Source organism: Gopherus flavomarginatus, chromosome 3 (genome assembly GCF_025201925.1).
Source record: "Gopherus flavomarginatus isolate rGopFla2 chromosome 3, rGopFla2.mat.asm, whole genome shotgun sequence".
NCBI lineage: Eukaryota > Metazoa > Chordata > Testudines > Testudinidae > Gopherus > Gopherus flavomarginatus.
The window spans coordinates 100,492,631-100,511,156 of NC_066619.1; the positions used below are offsets into that span (position 1 = coordinate 100,492,631).

The 18,526-nt window shown below is 40.3% G+C and overlaps 2 protein-coding genes across 5 annotated transcripts in view; one reads left to right on the forward strand and one right to left on the reverse strand.

Moving 5' to 3' along the window:
• PCSK5 (proprotein convertase subtilisin/kexin type 5) overlaps nt 1-15,078 on the forward strand; it is a 300,518-nt gene extending 285,440 nt beyond the window's left edge. For 2 of the 3 annotated variants that reach the window (XM_050944093.1, XM_050944094.1), the window contains 9 exons: nt 55-250; nt 3,154-3,371; nt 4,433-4,669; nt 5,272-5,502; nt 7,643-7,820; nt 8,261-8,478; nt 10,749-10,849; nt 12,929-13,115; nt 13,623-15,078. In XM_050944093.1, coding sequence (XP_050800050.1) covers nt 55-250; nt 3,154-3,371; nt 4,433-4,669; nt 5,272-5,502; nt 7,643-7,820; nt 8,261-8,478; nt 10,749-10,849; nt 12,929-13,115; nt 13,623-14,032 — 1,976 coding nt within the window. In that variant the 3' untranslated portion in view covers nt 14,033-15,078. The remainder of the gene's footprint in view (nt 1-54; nt 251-3,153; nt 3,372-4,432; nt 4,670-5,271; nt 5,503-7,642; nt 7,821-8,260; nt 8,479-10,748; nt 10,850-12,928; nt 13,116-13,622) is intronic. The other variant, XM_050944095.1, reaches the window with a different exon arrangement.
• The window catches only part of PRUNE2 (prune homolog 2 with BCH domain), a 356,369-nt gene that overhangs the window by 1,734 nt on the left and 336,109 nt on the right, over nt 1-18,526 (reverse strand). The gene's annotated exons all lie outside the window — the stretch shown is intronic.

The window sequence follows — 18,526 nt, forward strand, 5'->3', positions numbered from 1 at the left end:
TTGGAGTTAAGCCTTCTCAACTGTGCCATTTCATTGGGGTGGGTGTATTGCTAGGGAGATTTCTTCTCGCTGAGACCTGTGTACATACATGCCCTCGAGGGACTTTTGGCGACTTGAAAAGTAGGAAGTGTGAGAATTGCACAGATGACTGTGAAAACTGCTCTGGCCCCAGGCACTGCCTAAAGTGCCAGTCTCAGCCACACCGGCCGCTCTATCTACATGAAGGCAGATGCTTTCAAGAGTGCCCCACGTAAGTTATTTTGTGTTTCTTCCTGCGTTTTGTTGATTTACACCAACTTTCAAGTTTGCTCACTAATTTTCAACTGTGCCACTTGTCTCCATAATTTAGGCCCTTCTAGATACATCATAAACTCCTGTTATGGAAATGTTAATGTACCATTTTGGCCATCAGAAATTATGATGTGCTGAAACAATGTATATTCATACAGTTGGATGAAGTAATTTACTTTGCTCTTGTTAGCAGAGGCTACATGTGAATGTAAGTAAGTTAAGTTAAGCACTAGGCGTGAAATCCTGAAGTCAATGGCAAAACTCTCATTGATTTCAATGGAGCCAGGATTTCACCCTCAGCATAGATCTCATTGACTGAAAGTAACCCTCAACAACCTTCTCTGCCCTCTCCCTTGCACCCAAGAATACAGGATAAAAAAGAGGTAGAGTATGGGCACAGAATGGGGTGTCTGAAGAGTTATGAACTGAAGCACAATCCTGAACATGCAGATGGGGAGCTTAATCATATACTTTCTTCTTTGGTTTTTCTCCTACTATGCATCAGTAACCTGGCAGTCATGCAGCACAAAGGTTCCCATTGACTCCAAAAAGCATTGATCAGACCCTAAAGCAGATCAGGTTCCACTGCACTCTATATCCTGCTTATCGCTAGTTACCAAGTGCATGTATACATAATGCTCTATGCTGTGTAGGATCCAGTCCTTAGTGGCCACCAGTCAGTTTCTTTCTTTTGGGAAAACACATCCAATCTTCTTTCTCTGTGATTTACACTAATTTATTAGCTGTATTTTCCTACCACCATTTGCACACCTGCTAACTGTATTAAATAAATCAGATCATCAAAGGGACAGATTCTGAGCTCAGATACACCAGCGTGAATCTGGAATAATGACATGAAAGATATAACTGAGATCAGAATCTAGGCCAGTGTGGGTTCTTTCAGCTTACCCATCCAAAAAATGAACTATAACCCACTGATCACAAAATAATGTTGTAGCATTATTACACTAACTTGTGTGTATTTCCAGAAGCCATTTCCCACATTTTTTCCATGGAATCATGCAATTTAATTCACCTTGTTCATCTATACCTCCTGCATTCCCCCCCCCCCCCCGCCCACACACACACACACACTTTTTACTGCCTTCCAGAGTATCTTGCAAGACCCATTCATAACAGGGTTTCAGATACTGGCCTTACTACAACAAAGTCAGCCAGAGTTAAGTCTCAAGTTTCAGCCCCTAGAATATTTTACATTACATTTATCACCTACTCCCATTTGCAGGATATCACAGAGAAACATAGGTGCTCTCATGCAGTTCTAAATCTCTTATTTTAGAACCAAAGAAAGTACTATAGTGTGCGGGGGAGGTGTTCTACATATCTTACTGATTCACTGCTCTCTTGTGACAGAGGCATTTAGAAAGAGTGAATCAGCAAAGCAAGGTGAGCTGTTGAGCTTGACAGGATAAGCTCCCATGATAGAAGAAGAAGGAGGAAGACAGGATTGGAAGGATTTGAGAGATGATAAGAGAAAAGAAAGGAAGAAGATAGAAACAGGAAAGATGGAGGTGGACTCTCTTCTCTTCTGTTTCCTTCTTTCCAGCTTTCCTCTTAATTGACCTCCTTGGCTTTCTTCGGAAAATACTGCCCCTTGCTCTTCTAAAGCATTCCGTGAAATGCCAGTAAAGCACTGGAATGCACTCCTCTTTGTGAAGGCTGCCGGGTGTATGTGTTAGTGCAAAGTAGATATCCTGCTGGCACTGCTTTCTATGCTTGTTCCTTCCTCAGTTTTAGAAGATGACTGCATAGTTTTGAATTAGTAATTCTCTCAAACAGCTTATTGGCCTCACTCCATATATTTCTTTTCAAGATCTTACACAGAATGAAATGTGCCTCCAGCCTGCACTTCCATCTCCTTTCATCTATGAGATATAGGCCAAGCCTAGCAAATATTTTATTATGATTAATCCTTCCAAACCTAGAATGACTCTGGTTGCCCACAGCTGCTCTATATCAGTCTGCTCAAAGTTGCTCTGCTTTCATAGTCCAGGGCACAATCTTTGTAGGATCAGATTATGTTGAAGTTCAGCCACAAATTGCATCACACACATCCATGCTGTCATCTGGTTATTAGAGGAGAGTTAGAGCTGCTTCTCAGAAAGGCTCCTCACCACTTACCCACAGGCTGTATAACACAGGTATCAGTGCGACACACTCCTGACAGCAGAATACACTCACGAAAATGTTTATAGCTTCTTGAGGGACACTTCTTTTGGATGTGATCATGTTTTTATAGCTCCTTCCTCTTCTCCCCCTTGCACCTCTGCAGAGTTGTTGACCTTCCATTGTAGTACCTTCTGCTAGTGCAGGAACAGCTTGTCCCTCCTGGTGCTGGGGGTGAGATCTTTCTCTTCCCTACTCCCCATCCCTCCCACTACTCAGGGGTGTATCTTCTTTCTCCTTGGCCTACCACCATTGGAATGATATCTTTCTTCCTTCTCCTGAACCACTGATATCACTGCTGCAGGCAATGGCTTCTTCCTTCCATATTCTGTGCCTCTCCCACCTGGGAATCAAAAGGAGGACAGGAAGAGTGGGCATCACAGTAACACCCTGGTAGGCACAAGGAAAGAAGTCATGGGAAACTTTGCTAATACCATGCAGCCTTCTGGATGCTGGCGATTTTGGTGCTGCTAAGGGATGATGCGGTGCAGTGAGCAAAATATATTGTATGAGATGTATGGCACATAACAGCTCTTTGTGAAATTTGCCCATTATGAAGCTCCTGAGCCACCCAATACATTTTTATTCCTCTATATTTGCAATAAACTGTGCCATCAAACTGTTCCAGAAATGTGCTCTGTCCTACCATTTGTTCTGTTTGTCCTGACTCTCTAGGGGGTATTTTGCTGAAACTGGTACGTGCATCAAGTGTAGCAGATCCTGCAAGACGTGTGAAGGAAATGCCACAAAATGTCAGTCCTGCGAAAATCCTTTGCTTCTGGAGCAATGGGAATGTAAAAGCTCCTGTTCTGAGAAGCACTTTGCCATCAATGGAATCTGTAAACACTGCCCTGAGATGTGTCAGGAATGCATTCATGAAAGTGCATGCAAAGGTACTGCAGGGAATCAGCAGTGGCATGTATCCACTTGGCTAAGATTAGACCTCACTGGAAATATATAGGCTGGCAAACATTTGTTGAAAGAGATAGTTCTGTAGTTAACAAAAATGAGAAAAGTAATTTTAATTTAATTGTTAAGCTACTCAGAATGGTGCTAATGAGCACTGTATTACGTGGTAGGATTTTTGACCAAATAGATCTAGGAATGACACATGTTCAGTATTCCTTTTTCTGCTCTTTTTTTGTGTTTCAAGATATTCCTGCTGGCTTAACTTCATCCCTGATTTAGCAGGTCCTGGCTTTCCACTGCCTGGCAACTCAGGTAGTCATTTACATTTGTACAAGGTGGATGCAGAATGCTACCATTCTAAACTAGTGGCATTTTACACTGACATTACACAGCTGCAAATGGCTGCACAAGATACAGATCAGTTGGGAATCAAGCCCACTGAGTGTTCATGCAATTAATGATGAGTGAACCACAAAAATTTTGGGGATTCTATTTAGTTGGGCTGCTCATCCCAAAGTTTGAATGGGTGTGTGAATTTCAAGGGCTGGTAAAACTGAACAACTATCTGTCAACCTGGAAGTGTAAAAGTGGGTGACAGTGAAATGTAATGAACAAAAAGGTTAAACTACAAAGTTAAAATAAACCCAAAAGTAGAGATCAGCTCAGCCCATAACTCCCTATCCTAACACATCCAGCCTTTGGGGAAATTCAGATCTGGATGCAAATATTCCAGACAGACCCTATTTCAGTAATGAGCTGAATAAAAGTTTAGATCCAAATATCCCTGAACTTTTGAGAAGTTTGGAATTAAATTCAGAGGTAACTCTGCATCATAAGCCCATCTCCATGCAGAGGTTCAATCTAGGTATAGCCTGAATTTTAGTAAAGGCTCTAGGACAATTTTTGTTTTTTATTATTTTTCTGAACTAGTTTGTTCATCCCTAGATGTAATGCAGCAGGTACTATATTCAGTTTTTGTTGGTTTTATCAGTAAAAGAAAATAAGCTGTTCTTTTGCTTAGACAGATGCTTTTCTTTTTCCTTAGTATGCATGGATCAGTTTTTCTTGCACAATGGGAAGTGCCTGCCGGATTGCCCTTCTGGCTTTTATGCCGATTCCAGGAGTTGCTCTCCTTGCCATGAGGACTGCAAAGAATGTGATGGGCCTGACTCGGATGACTGTAATGAGTGTGCCAGCAGGTCCTTTGTTTTGTACAATGGCGAGTGTTTTGAAGAATGCCCAGAAGGGACTTACTATGAAACAGAGACTGAAGATTGTCAAGGTATTACTTTTTTCCAAAAAATATGGAAACAGTCTTAAGTAGAACTGGTTGAATAGTATTAAAAGTGATCTGGAAGTGTCGTTTAATACATTTACCATTGATCCCGAAAAAGAGGAGAACAGCAAGGTGGCAAAATGTGCCAATGACACAACATTACTTAGTCTAGTCAAACAAGAGAAGACTGTGAGAAAGCCCAGAGGGACTCAACAAAGTTCGGTGAATGGGCAACATGGTTGGAAATGAAATTTATTGACAAGTGCAAGGAAATGCACATGGGAAGTAATAATTAGAACTACTCATACATATTACTGGTTTCTAAATTATATGTCACCATCCAGGAAAAAGACCAAGCATCACTGGAGATGGTTCAGGGAAAACCACTGCTCAGTATGTAGTGGCTGTCAATAAAGAATGCAAACTGTTAGGCTATAGAGAGAATGGGATAGGAAATAATATTTAAACAAACACACAAACCTTTCTCCAGTTCCCCAAATGAAAATATGCCCCTGGGTTTATGTTAGCTACTTGACAAATTAAAACTACTTAAAAAGAATCTGAAATGAAAAAAAAGTGGTGAAATACTTGCTGTTTGTACATTTCAGAGTGTGACAGGACATGTCAGATTTGCTCCTCTTCCAGTGCCTGCCTTACCTGTAAAGAGGGCATGGTGCTGAATAGCCAGGGTCACTGTGTGACATCCAAGCATTGTTCTCTCACTGAGTATCATGATGAGCAGACTCAGACCTGTAAGCCTTGTCACAAGAGGTGCTCTCGCTGTACGGGGCCTGCTGAACATCAGTGTCTTAGCTGTCCAAAAAATTGGCATCTTCTCAGTAAGTATCTTGCTCCTGCAGCCAGGTTTTATTTTGTCTTCTCCTTTGAAGATATGTGACATATGCAGATCCCCATTATTCTTGGTGCTTCAAGTTGCACTTCCATTGCTCCTTTTCATGAAATGTCAAGATGGTTGGTTATGGGATCCATATTTCAACAGGCTGAAGCCAGTCTGAACATTGCAAGTCCGGTATAGCAAATAGCTTTCAGGTGTTTGTGCCACAATGCAACCATGCCAGTTGATTCTTTGGAGCTAGTCAAGAAAATCTCTTGGCCATATGAGAGCAGCCCTGGAGTTTGGGCAGATATTTAGGTTTGGGCCTGACAAACTTTGAGGCCCAAAGCAGAACTTCTAACCATCATGACACTTTATGGCTAACAAAGAACTAAAACTTTTCTGTTACCTACTCTCTGCTTGCTTTCAACTGTCTGTTCCTACAGCTTTGATTACAAGTGGGTGACTTGAAAATCTCATTAAGAACCATCTGGGTTCTTTAGCCCTATTTGCATATTTTGCAAATGCATCTATTTTGTGCACATAAAACTCATGTATATATGCAAATGTGGATTTGTTCAAATGCCTTGGCAGGTTCTGAGTGTGAAATAGAGATATACTCACAAATATAGAGACATAGTTAAGGAGACTTGCTGAAAAATTGTCCCCAGATCAATGGCTCATTCTCTGTTGGACTGCATTTCAAGCAAACTAATGTTTGAAGTAAAGAACAGAAAACTGGTTTGCCTGAGTAAGGACTGGGTGAATACTGAAAGTCCATCAGGATTTAGTATTTAGTGAATAGCTGCACATAAAAAACGAACAAAAATGAACATTTACAAAGTTCATCAAAGGCCAGATTTCCTCCAGAGAAGTAAGCTCACTGTATCAAAACTAGAGAAACATTATTGTAAGATCAAATCCTGATATTTGTTTATTTATTTAGTGAATTTGTCTCAAGGCAAAAATAAATAATTTTGCAGAGAAATACCATTTTAATCACACATTTTTCTTGCTTGTAGTCAGCATAGTGTGAGAATATGATTGAGATGTAATAGAGTTGGGCATTAGCTAAAGCCTGTGATCCCAATCCTAGATCCAGACTTGAAGCCAAGTTCCCAGCCCTGGACCAAATTCAAACACTGAATCACAATTCTTTGAGCTTTGGAAAGTTCAGATGTTAATCCAGATTTTGAACCCGCAAGTTTGTGAGGGTACAGATTTGAGGGTTTGGTGCAGGCCCCTTTCCACTACTAATGAACAATATAATTTTGCTCATTACTGTTTCTCCCTTAGATTGAGATAGCTAGACAGACAACCTGTAGTCCAGAAAGTGGCAAACAAAATATCAAAGAAATAATATTAGTAAGGAAAAGATCTTCTCTTGCCTATCTGTAACCTGAGTATTGAAACACACAACACAAGAAAGATTATTTCACTTTGTGACTAGTCGTTCTCCTTCACCCTAATTAACACTGGGTAGGTTGAAGCCCATATGATTAACTGACTCAGTGCTAGCATTACATTCCAGAATTAGGTTCTGCAGATTTCCCTCTGAAATCTCAATGAAACATTGTGATATTCCTGGTACATTTGGCAGGACTGCAAGCGTGTTCTCCCATCACACAAAGCAGCAGCCAAGCTGCTCAATTATTCACTGGGATTAAAGCCTTTGAGTTATAAAGGCTCAAAATTCTAATAAATCCTATAGATGTGACCAAATATGCATCAAAACCGTGAGCTAGGTATTTAAAATCAAAAGCAGGGAAATCAAGAGATAAATGGCACTGCAGATGGAGGGATAAAATTTCCTGAAGATTATTGTTTCCTTTGTATATTCTGATATAAATTGCAGATGCTGTTGGTTATTAATTATTATTATATATGATAATCTCTTGATATCTTTCAGGAATTAAAAAAAGATGCAGTCCTTGCCCTGAAGAGTTTACAGTCTATATTAGGCAGAGAAAATGGAGACAGACAAATGAAGGGATAAGAGCTAAAAGGCATAAAAATAATTACTATATCAGGGCACTCCCTTTCTGGCTCTGCTATAGAATCTGAGATGGGATATGTCATCTAGTCTCAAAGGGGAAAAGAGGATATTGTATATAATCCTTGAGTCTGCATTTTTCCCTCTGCAGATACAACCTGTGTAAAAGTGTGTCCTGATGGATATTATGTTGACAGTGATGAGGGACGATGTTTCACATGCCACAGCACCTGTGAGACTTGCTATGGAAAACACAACACGCAGTGCCATACCTGCAGATCGGGCTGGTACAAACAAGAAAAGGGATGTGTACAAGTATGCACAGTTGGGTAAGGCTCCAGGATGGATAGCTAAAACCTACATTGGACAGAGAGCTTTACTAAACATGTAGCCTTCAATTCTGCTTTTTTTTAGATGAAAGTTTTTCATGTTATTTCTCTACATTAAGGTTGCTCTCTAGGGACAATTTAGGATTTCCCCAGTAAGGAAAGATGCTGGAGGAAGATATCCTGAGTCCTAGTCCACAGGCGCATCTGCTTACTTCATGACTGAATTTGCCCCACTGTTTTAGAAAGTGCTGCTCTTTAGCTAAACTCAGAGGCCAAATGGCACATGTGCATTAAAGGGAACACCGTACATCCATTAAGAGTGCAGTTTTGCAAAGAAAAGAGTAATCAAGAATCAAATCTTTGCAATAGCTAAGAAGAATGGATCTTTTCTGACCACGTAAACATTTTCATACCTTCACCTCTTCTAAAACGTCTTTCAGATATTATGCAAACCATTCCACTGGATTGTGCGAGAGATGCCACAAGAGCTGTAAAGAGTGTTTGGGATCTCAGCCCACAGACTGTCTGTCCTGTGATACATATGACTTCCTGCTTCGCTCCAAGAATGAATGTCTCCCCTCTTGCCCTGAATATTATTACGAGGATCGTGATACAAACATCTGTGAAAGATGCCACCCTACCTGCAGCTCCTGTGAAGGTAAGATCCTACATTATGTGCTTCTCTGCCACAAGAGCTTTAAAACATGATCTACATCTTCTCTCTCCAACTCTCTCTGCTCAGGTTTTTAGTAACGCTGTGCAGTAGGTAACTTACATGTTATGCAAACATATTCATTTATGAGAGTTGAACAGTTTTCTAATGATTCTGTACTTGCTTCGCCAAAAGTATCACTAGACAGATTTTAGAAGTCTGTTGGCTACTAATAATTGTGCTGTAAAACAAGCTCATTGCTGGACTCAGCACTTACTCCACTGTAGTCCCATTTAAATCAATGGAGCTACTCACAAAATGAGATACTACTCAAGCTCAGTAAGGGGATAAGAAACCCAGGGGCTAAATTCTGGTTCCCTTATTCACACTGAGTACTGCCTTACTTTGCGACTAGCGATAGTCCCATTGAATGCGCTACCCTGTGTGAGTCCGGGTTTCAGAATCTGGGTTCCAGGTTCTCAGAGATGAATGATTCTCAAAGGAAGGGGCAGAAAATCGACAGCGAATGAAATAAATCAAACTAAGAGCACAGAGTTTAGGGTTCAAGGGTAGTAGGACAAAATGTGTTTTGAAATACAGTCAAATATTTTTTGAAGTTCAACTTGAGGCACCATCTGTTTTGTACTAATGCCATTCTATTCCAACCCGGTGCTTGCTTATTTATTTTCAAAAAAAGTTATCCCGTAAGCAATTTTGAGCTGGGCAGCGTTATTCTCCTTGGACTTAGATGGTTTCCTTGTTTCTCTGAATGACATCAAATAATGGTTACCAGGTGCTATACTGTAGCTCAGAATGTACTATATAAAGGTTTGCACTGAAGAAAGCAGATGGTCAATTGCAACATAATAATAAGTGAAAGCAACCCTAGAATGAAACATCCCATTTGATATCTATTAAAATATAGTTGTACAGGCAAATTATTGCAATCAACAGAAATATGTTTTGCTTGGATTTGGAATCAGAAATGTTGTTATAATTTACAATCTGCCTCCTACACATTATTTTGTGTTTGTTTTGCCATTAATACTACTGGGCACATTTTCCACCGTAGTTACAAAACCGGAGAGATTGAATATGAGCGAGCCCACTGGTTAATAATAATCCTCCTAAACAAAAAGTATATGGCCTGTGAGTAACTGTTGTCACATTGCGGTGCTGCCCCAGCAGCACTGGGGAGGAACTATGGTTGGAGAATCATGGTTCTTCTCCTGCTCCCCACTTGCTAGAGGGGGGAAATAATTTATTCCAGCCTGGAAAACTGTGAAGCTCTGTTGATTGGCACTTTGAGGGGGAAGAGCCATGGCTCTACCCAGATCCCTCCCTACTTTCCCCTCCATTCACACACTTACTGAGCTGGAGCAACAGCATAGCCCCTTTCTTGCACATGGAACCCTAATCCAGCAGCACTGGGAGAGGGGGCTGTATGGCCATGTTAGGCCAAGTGACAATTTAGCCCTTACTAGTTGAGATAATGCTACTAATTTCACTCCTTTATCCACTTCTTCCATTTCTATTTTCTTCTTTTCTCACACGGCCATGGAAATGGGGGTGAGGGGAATGGTTTGAAGTCTGATTGGACAGCCCCATTTTCACGTTAATCTTGTCAAACCATCCACTTCAATATGCCACACAAGATGTACATGTAACGTTTGTATTTGCCTATGAAACTGTCTGTGGTACAAACCAAGCACACAAAGTGTTCTGTTACTGCTTGTCGAAGGAAGCAAAACATAACATCCATCAAATCATCTCAATCACTAATAGAAAAATGGCTCATGCTCTTTTTGCCATATCCGGTAATATTTTTTTGAGGTGTTGTTATAGCCATGTCAGTCCCAGGATATGAGAGAGACAAGATAAGTGAGGTAGTATCTGTTACTGGACCAACTTCTCTGTTGGTGAAAGAGACAAGCTTTCGAGTAACACAGAGCTCTTCGTCAATAAAAAATAGACCTTCACACACACACACCGCTTGTTTCTCTCAGGAATCTTTTAGCATTTAATGAACTTTAAAATATACATTGGAAATATTTTTGAGCACCCAAAATTCTAATAGCACAAGGATTTTTTTTCTCTTAATTTATGGCTCAGGCACTTTTCAAGCAGACTTCTTAATGCTAGGCATGTTCAGTACTGATACTTGATGACAACAAGTGCCCTGTGCCATTGGTGGGAGCAGATTAGCATAGTTTCCAAAGGAAGGTGATAACTTTTCATATTCCAATATTAAACTGTTGCTTTATTTTCCTTTAAAGGGAAGGGAGCTCTCAGCTGTACGTCTTGTGTGTGGAGTTACCATCTAGCAGGTGGAATCTGCTACTCTGAATGCTTTGCTGGAGAATACAAAGTCTCAGAGGTACTATCTATATACAAGCATCTTCTCTAGGAAATATTTACATAATAATGGACTCGAAAACCCAAAGGAGAAAAGCAGAGCAAACAGTCTTTGATGTTGCAGAATTCAGAAGTCACTTTTATTCCCCTCTTGGTAGAGAAGACATGGCTCCAAATGCTTCTCTGAAATGAATGGAATTCCATCCTTGTAAAACAGGATTAAGTCAGACTACAATCAGGGCCTGAGTATGTGCAAAACAGAGGGTATCAAATGAGAGATGACCCCTATAATGGCGGATAGTTGAGATGTGTGGGAATGGGTGCTGGGCATTAGAACAGGCATTTCCTTACCTTACTTCCAAAGGATTCCAGAGGTGACAGATTTAATTCACATTTTCTTTTTTGTTTTATCTTTTTCCAGTTGTTCTATCCACCTCAATTATCCTAGCAGTATTACTGAGCAGTTTCCTTCAAGGCTGTGTCATTATTAATAATAATAATTATTAACTATTTGCATTGTGGTAGAGACTAGGAGCCCCATAGACCCAGGTCCCATTGTGCTAGGCACTGTACAAGTACAGAACAAAGATGGTCCCTACCCCATTAAACTTACATTCTAAGTAAGTTTCAGAGCTATGCTGTGACTGAGTCTGATCTGTGTGTAACTGAGTGCCTCCGATGAGGTGCTGGCTAATGCCTTAGCTGCCAATGGCATTCAGCACTTCACAGGATCTGTCCCCCATGAGCTAGCAGATGGTAAGGAAGAGGGATAAAAGGGAAAATACTCATTTTCTCCAGTCATTGTAACACCAGCCATAGGGACCCAGCTCTGAATCATTTGCCATGTCAATGAAATGAGCTAGGCCATGTGGTTATTTGCTGATTGTCGCATTTAATGTAACTATTAAGGGAATTGAGCTGCATTAGGCTTCAAGAATGGAGGCTTACATTTTAAAAATACTCCAGAGTTTTACATTACTTTGAGGCCTCGTTTTCAGTGTCGTTTTTGTTACTGCTGATGACAGAAGAAATTACAGAGATGTGTGCCACTCTCCAAGAAACTATATGGAAGCCACTGTAGCTTCCATGTGTTACAGCTCCTGCTCTGTGTCAATTCACAGAGGATATGAGTTGTTACAGCTCCCACTTACAGTGCCTTGGCTCTTTAGCTCAAGATGCAGTAGCTCATGCTTTTAGTTCTGGAGGTTCCCCATTCATTCCTTGGTGTATCAGCCAAGATGGTGGCCATCACCTAAACCAGAGGTGGGCAAACTAAGGCCGGGGACGGCATCCAATCCTTCAGACATTTTAATCTGGCCCTCAAGGTCCCGCCAGGGAGCAGGGTCTGGTGCTTGCGCCACTCCAGCACTCCAGTTGGGGAGCAGGGTCGGGGATTTGCCCTGCTCCTTGCATGCTGTGGCTTCATGCGGCTCCCGGAAGCAGTGGGAACCACAGCCAATGGGAGCTTCAGGGGTGGCGTCTGTGGACAGGGCAGCCTGCAGGTGCCTGGTTGCACCTCAGTGTAGGAGGCGAAGGGGGGACATGCCGCTGCTTCTGGGAGCTGCTTGAGGTAAGCACTGCCTGGAGCCTGCACCTGTGACCCCCTCCCACACCCCAATACCCTGCCCCAGACCATATCCCCCACCTGCCCTCCAAACCCCTTGATCCCAGCCCAGAGCACCCTCCTGCACCCCAAACTCTCATCCCCAGCCCCACCCCCGAGCCTACACCCCCAGCCAGAGCCCTCACCACTCCACACACACCCCAACTGCCTGCTCCAGCCTGGAGCCCTCTCCCACCACTGAAATCCTCATTTCTGGACCCATCACAAAGCCTTCACTCCATCCTGAACCCAACCCCCAATTTCGTGAGCATTCATGGCCCACCCTACAATTTCCATACCCAGATGTGGCCCTCAGGCCAAAAAGTTTGCCCACCCAACCTAAACACTATGACTAAATCCTTGTCCCAACAAATTTTGCTGTTGATATCCAAGGGACCAGAGTCTGTCCCCTTAGAGTACAACAGCATAGGATTGTCATCTCCATGCTGAAATAGAAAAGGAAAGCAAATGTGGTTTGATTGTGTTCTGTGTCCCCAGAGAGACCAATCAGAATGTGAAAAATGCCATGATACCTGCGTAGAGTGTAAAGGGCCTGGACCTCTCAACTGCACTGTGTGTCCAGCTAACATGAAACTCTACCTAGATGAGGGACGCTGTGTGCAGTGCTGTGATGGCTCTAATCTCACAGAAACCCAGGAGTGCTGTGACTGCAGTGAAACACAAGGTAGGACTGAGATGAAGAGAAATGTTGGTATTTAATGACCTTGTGGTCTGTTGGGTGTTTGTTTTGTTTTTTAAACTGATTTTCTTCTGAGCTGCAGAATTATCATTGCAGGACTTTGCTGCATACAAATGCATTTCCAATACACCATAGCTAGATACTCTCACTCACTGCTGCTATTTTAAAGGGTCAGATCCCAGCAGACAGCTTCCAAGTCTTCTCATAGTGTTTCATGATCTGGTTGAATGGGAAATGCTTGTGCAAATAGGTAGCAAATTGAGGCATGCATTTTAAATTCAAGTCAAACTCACCCCTGGTGTAACTCCATTGTAGCTACTTTGAGTAGCTACAATGCTTTACCCCAGAGGTAAATTTGGTCCAACACATTTAAATTGTTAGTGGGTTTAAATGTTCTATTAGACAGAATACATAAACTTTCACTTAAAACAAAGTCTCCACTTTAAGTATGTCATGTTATTCACATTTTTTTTGGTTATCTTTAACTTGCAGATGAATGTGTATTACAGACCATTCTGAACCTACCAACTCAAAGCAAAGGGAAAACTGCTTTCTTTGTTGCTACCTCCATTTTGCTGATCCTCTGCATTGGAGCCATTGTATTCATCTGGAGAAGATCACAAGCCAAAGCCCAGACAGTACACAAAGGTGGGTACCAGAAGCTGACAGATCATTCAAAACCTTTCTCTTCTTACAAGAGCAACCACCATGAGAGCACCAGCTATCAAGATGATCAAGTGATTGAGTACAAAGACTGGGATAAAGAAGATGACGATGACGATGATGATATTGTATATATGAGCCAGGATGGCACAGTCTATCGTAAATTTAAATATGGACTTCTGGAGGATGAGGAGGAAGATGAACTGGAATATGATGATGAAAGTTATTCATTTAGATAATTTTTTATTAATTTGTGTATTTTTCCTCTTTGCTGCCTTTCTCATTACATTAAATCAATTTAGTTAGGTTATAGGGGATATAAAATATTTTTTTCTCTGCATGACTGGGCTCAAGCAGAAATTTATGTTCACGGTAATTCTGAGAAAAAGGGATTTTTAGCTATACATATTGTGAAAGCAGAGTTGTTTCTAAACTTTTGTTTCCAAAACATTTTATAAATCTTTGATGGGTCTTTCAAGAAGCAGCACTCAAGAAATGGGTTGGCTAAAAGATTCTTTTTCTGTATACTCATGTGTGGAAATAAAATATTTTCTAGTATTATCTGTAAGTGCATAGGTATATAAAACAGACACAGGTATCAAACTAGCACTTGCCAATCACTTTTAAAAATATACTGATATAAACAAGACAGACATATTTATCTACATGATAGATGTCCCTGGGATAGGATGTCACTTAATTGTTTATTTCTGTGTGATTAAAGTTTGTACTGTAGTTCACATTATAATGTGATTTTGCATATTTTACTCTTTTTTCCTTTCATGGTATTATCCAAAGCACTGGTATGCCCCAAAATATGACACATTTCTATAACCTTTAAGTGCATTTCCTCAAAGATTTAATATTTCTGACATTCAGTTTTAGATAAAATTTGAGGTCACTCTGACCCTATTCCAAGTAGAATGTATTATTGTAGCCACGGCTTGAACGAAAAAAAAAGATAAAATATATCTGAAATTAACTCCTGATTCATTTTTATCTTAGTGAGTACGCATTTTAAGCAATGTTTCATTTTGTACAGACTTATTTGGATTTAGTACAAAGGAGTGCTTAGTCTAGAAATACGTACGTGGAAAAATCTCGAGATTACAGAGAAGTGTCACAGAACAGACATGAAACAAAAGATTTATTAATCCCACTTTTCATATCTATCAAAAATGGCTTTGGATGTTCAGATAATACGAAAGGGAGTAATCAACACTGCACTGTAAAATGAAACAATGGACGATTTTTTTCATCATTTTAGATTGTATAATTTATTGCATTATCTGAGAAGATGCTAAACCTGGTTCCTTTGTTGTGAAAGAATAAACTGAATCTTTGTACAAAAGCATGCCGAGAAGGCTGTTATTCACTAGTAACATGGACTTTTGGCTAGAACTGTGGACATTAGACCTTAAGAGACCTGTGCTCAATGCTGCACTTTGCTACAAAGTTCCTATGTGATTGTGGGCAAATCACTTACTTTCTCAGGCTCAGGTCCCCATCTGTAAATCAGGGCTAATACTTCTGTATCACTTGGGATTGTTAATTCATTAATGTTTGTGAGGAACTCAGATACTATGGTAAGGGATGCCATATAAAAACCTAGGTAATGCATTTAAGAGTCCTTGTCTTCTTACAATACACAATTGGTGTTTACACTTAAGAGTATTTTTGGTTAACACTGAGCAGAGAGTTTTAGAAATACTTGTGATGACCTGAAGGAAGCTGACTTTCAGTATATTTCCAATATTCTTATTACTGTCATTTATTGGCTGGTTAAAGAAATGCCTCTACAGAGCCCATTTCGCTCCCTCAGGGTGCACTCATGTATTTTAAATTTTCTCTGGGCCACTAGGTGTGTAGTCCCAATGGATGACAATTACCATAGATCTTCCCTACAGGAGGAATTTAGATCCAAGTGAAATGTACCCACCTAACTCAGAATAGGGAACACCTGCCTTTCCCCTATTTATGCATGTCTGATGCTACATAAATGCTATATAAAATATGCCATGGAACACTTTACATAAGTACTATCACCTACATGTTATGCCTAGTAACCACAGTTAAACATTTGATTTAGGTAGTATATTAAATTCTGGCTGAAGTTATGATTGTCAAATCAACAGCCCATTCACTTTATTAAAGGGAAAAAATCATTAGTTCAGGTATCTTTCCTACTTCCACCATTTCCCACTCCCACAAAACCCAGTCCAATGCCTACTGAAGTCAACGGCAATCTTGTACTGGGTTCTAATTATTTAAATCCTCATTGTCAAAGTGGGGTGTTGGAGATGCACATGCTGATTAATTACACATCTGAATTTGTAACACAAAAGTGGGCTGTTGTCTATGTATTTATTGTCCCCTGCTTTGAAAATTTGGCCTTCAGCCCTTTTCATTACAAACCCTTACTTGCAGACAAGGGGAAGGGTTAAAACCATTTAACATATTGCCCAACATAAATCAGTGATCTATAATTATAGGAAAAGATGTAACAATAAGGTACTTTGAAGATAAAGATTTGACAAATCACTAACTAAAAGCTCATTGTTGGTAAAAGTTCTCAAAACAAAAAAGGCTAGAATAAGAAAAAACAGTGAAAACATAATATTTGAAAGGCCATACTGAGAAAAACAACTATTCAAACAGTTTCCTGTTCACACCCTCTCATTTAACAATACTCTTATTTTAGTAGTGGTTTGTATAAAATTGGCTGTAAGAATATGCTTTAACCTGAAACTGCCCTTATCAAATTTCAAAGGCTTATTTTAAGCAGTCCCTAGTACACTTAAAATTACTGTAAAAAAATGTATGAACTGAGCAGCCTATAGGCTTTCAGTTCCAGCATGAAGAAAGGCTGGTGTGTTCAAAACTACCCAAATGACCAACGAATGGAAACATCTTGCACAATATTCCTTTTTGAACTCCTGTAACTGAAAAAGGGCTTTGTTTTAAACTAAAAATGTGCAACGCACTGGTCCATTAGGTATGACCATATTTTTGAATAGATATCAAAATCACAGTAGTTTTAATACACCTCTGAGAACCAGAAACCTTTGAGTTCTACTTTTGGTTCTAGTCTGCACTGTTTCTGTGGCTTTGGGCATGTCACTTATCCCCAGAACCTCAAAGATATTTAAATGCCTAACTCCAATGGGATATATTTAGGCACCTAATTCTAAAGAGAGTCTGCACTGTAAACACAATGTAGAGGTTGAGGGCCAGATCTTCAAAGGTATTTAGGCACCTAACTCCCATTGGAGGTATAGATCTGCCTAATCTTTAGGTGCCTAAATATACCCCATTGGAATTAGGCACCTAAATACCTTTGAAAAATCTAGGCCTTAACCTCTACATCGTGCTTAGGGTACAGACCTGCCTAGTGTTTGGCTTTTGCCCTTCTGCATCCAGCTTGACTTGCCATCTATGGCTCTCTGGCTATTAAAGTTTTTAATCTGTATCTCTTGACTGCCATGGAGATCTATTCTTCCAGTTGCTGCAAGGCAGGAAAGAAGGCATAAAAAGCAGCATGAAGAGCTGCTTACAGTTACTATGAGACTGGAGCTGCAGAAGCAGAGCTGGGCCAGGCCTGGCCAGCAGAGAAGCAGCAAGAGGTGCCTTCCCCATTTCCACAAGAGCAGTGCTTTTGGTTGAGGTGGGACAGGCTGCTGTGAGGAGAAGGCTGAGTTCTAAGAGCTCGTGGAAGAAGATACTGATTTTGTGTTGAGTGAGTGAGATGGAAGAAATGAATTACGTTTTACAAGGTGGGAGAGAATTGATTTTGTGGAGGGGGACTGGTTTTGTTGAGGAGGGAACTGATTGTAGGGGTGAATACTTGATAAATGGTGTCAACAGGAGCTTGAGGGGAGGAAGTTTTGTAGTGGGGTGAGGGGGATGTTTTGCAACGGGGTGAGGGGGGTGTTTTGCAACAGGATGCTGATCACCACAGCCATGTTTTGTTTTATTAGTTCTAAATTTCAGATAGACGTCTTTGAACATTATTTAAAAAAAAAAATCAGAACTAGATGGTAAATGTGGCGGACACTAGAAAGCATCACTGAAAGTCAAGGATAGCCTCTGGTTTTAAAAGGGCTCTCTATCAATAGAATGTACAGTCCCCAGTCAGGGCACTATTGTAGTAGGCAATGATTTAAAAAAATAAAGGAAGGATTAACTATTGATATTATCTAGCAATCTGGAGAAAAAAATGTTGTAATTAAGTTTTCACTAGTGAAAGAGCCAGTGTTGTCATCCATTTAAAAAAGAAACAGCAAAAATCAATGTTGATTTACATCAATGTTGATTAACATCAATATGAAAAAGAGTAAGATTCGACCAAGTGAATTTTTACTAGGTTTTCATTAAAAATCTATCTTGTGGAAATACTATCCAGGAAGTAATAATAGCTTCAGGTGAGTAGTGTTAGGTATACAACTTGGCAATAAGTGCTCAACAGTAGAAATTCTGTGAATAAATAAAACCTAGTCCTAAGAATTTATGATGATAGGGATGGGTAGAAGGTGAAGATATATAATTTGCCAAATAGTAGGAAGACTTGCTAATAAAAGGTGACTTCACATGTTGTTGTGGAGTCTGCAGGGACTCTTGAAGAACAGCATGGAATTCTAATAAAACTTCTGGTACAAGATTCCAAAGCTCAGACACATGGGTCTACAGTTAGCAAGGTAGCTGTACCAATCTCCATATGTACAACTTCACTTTTA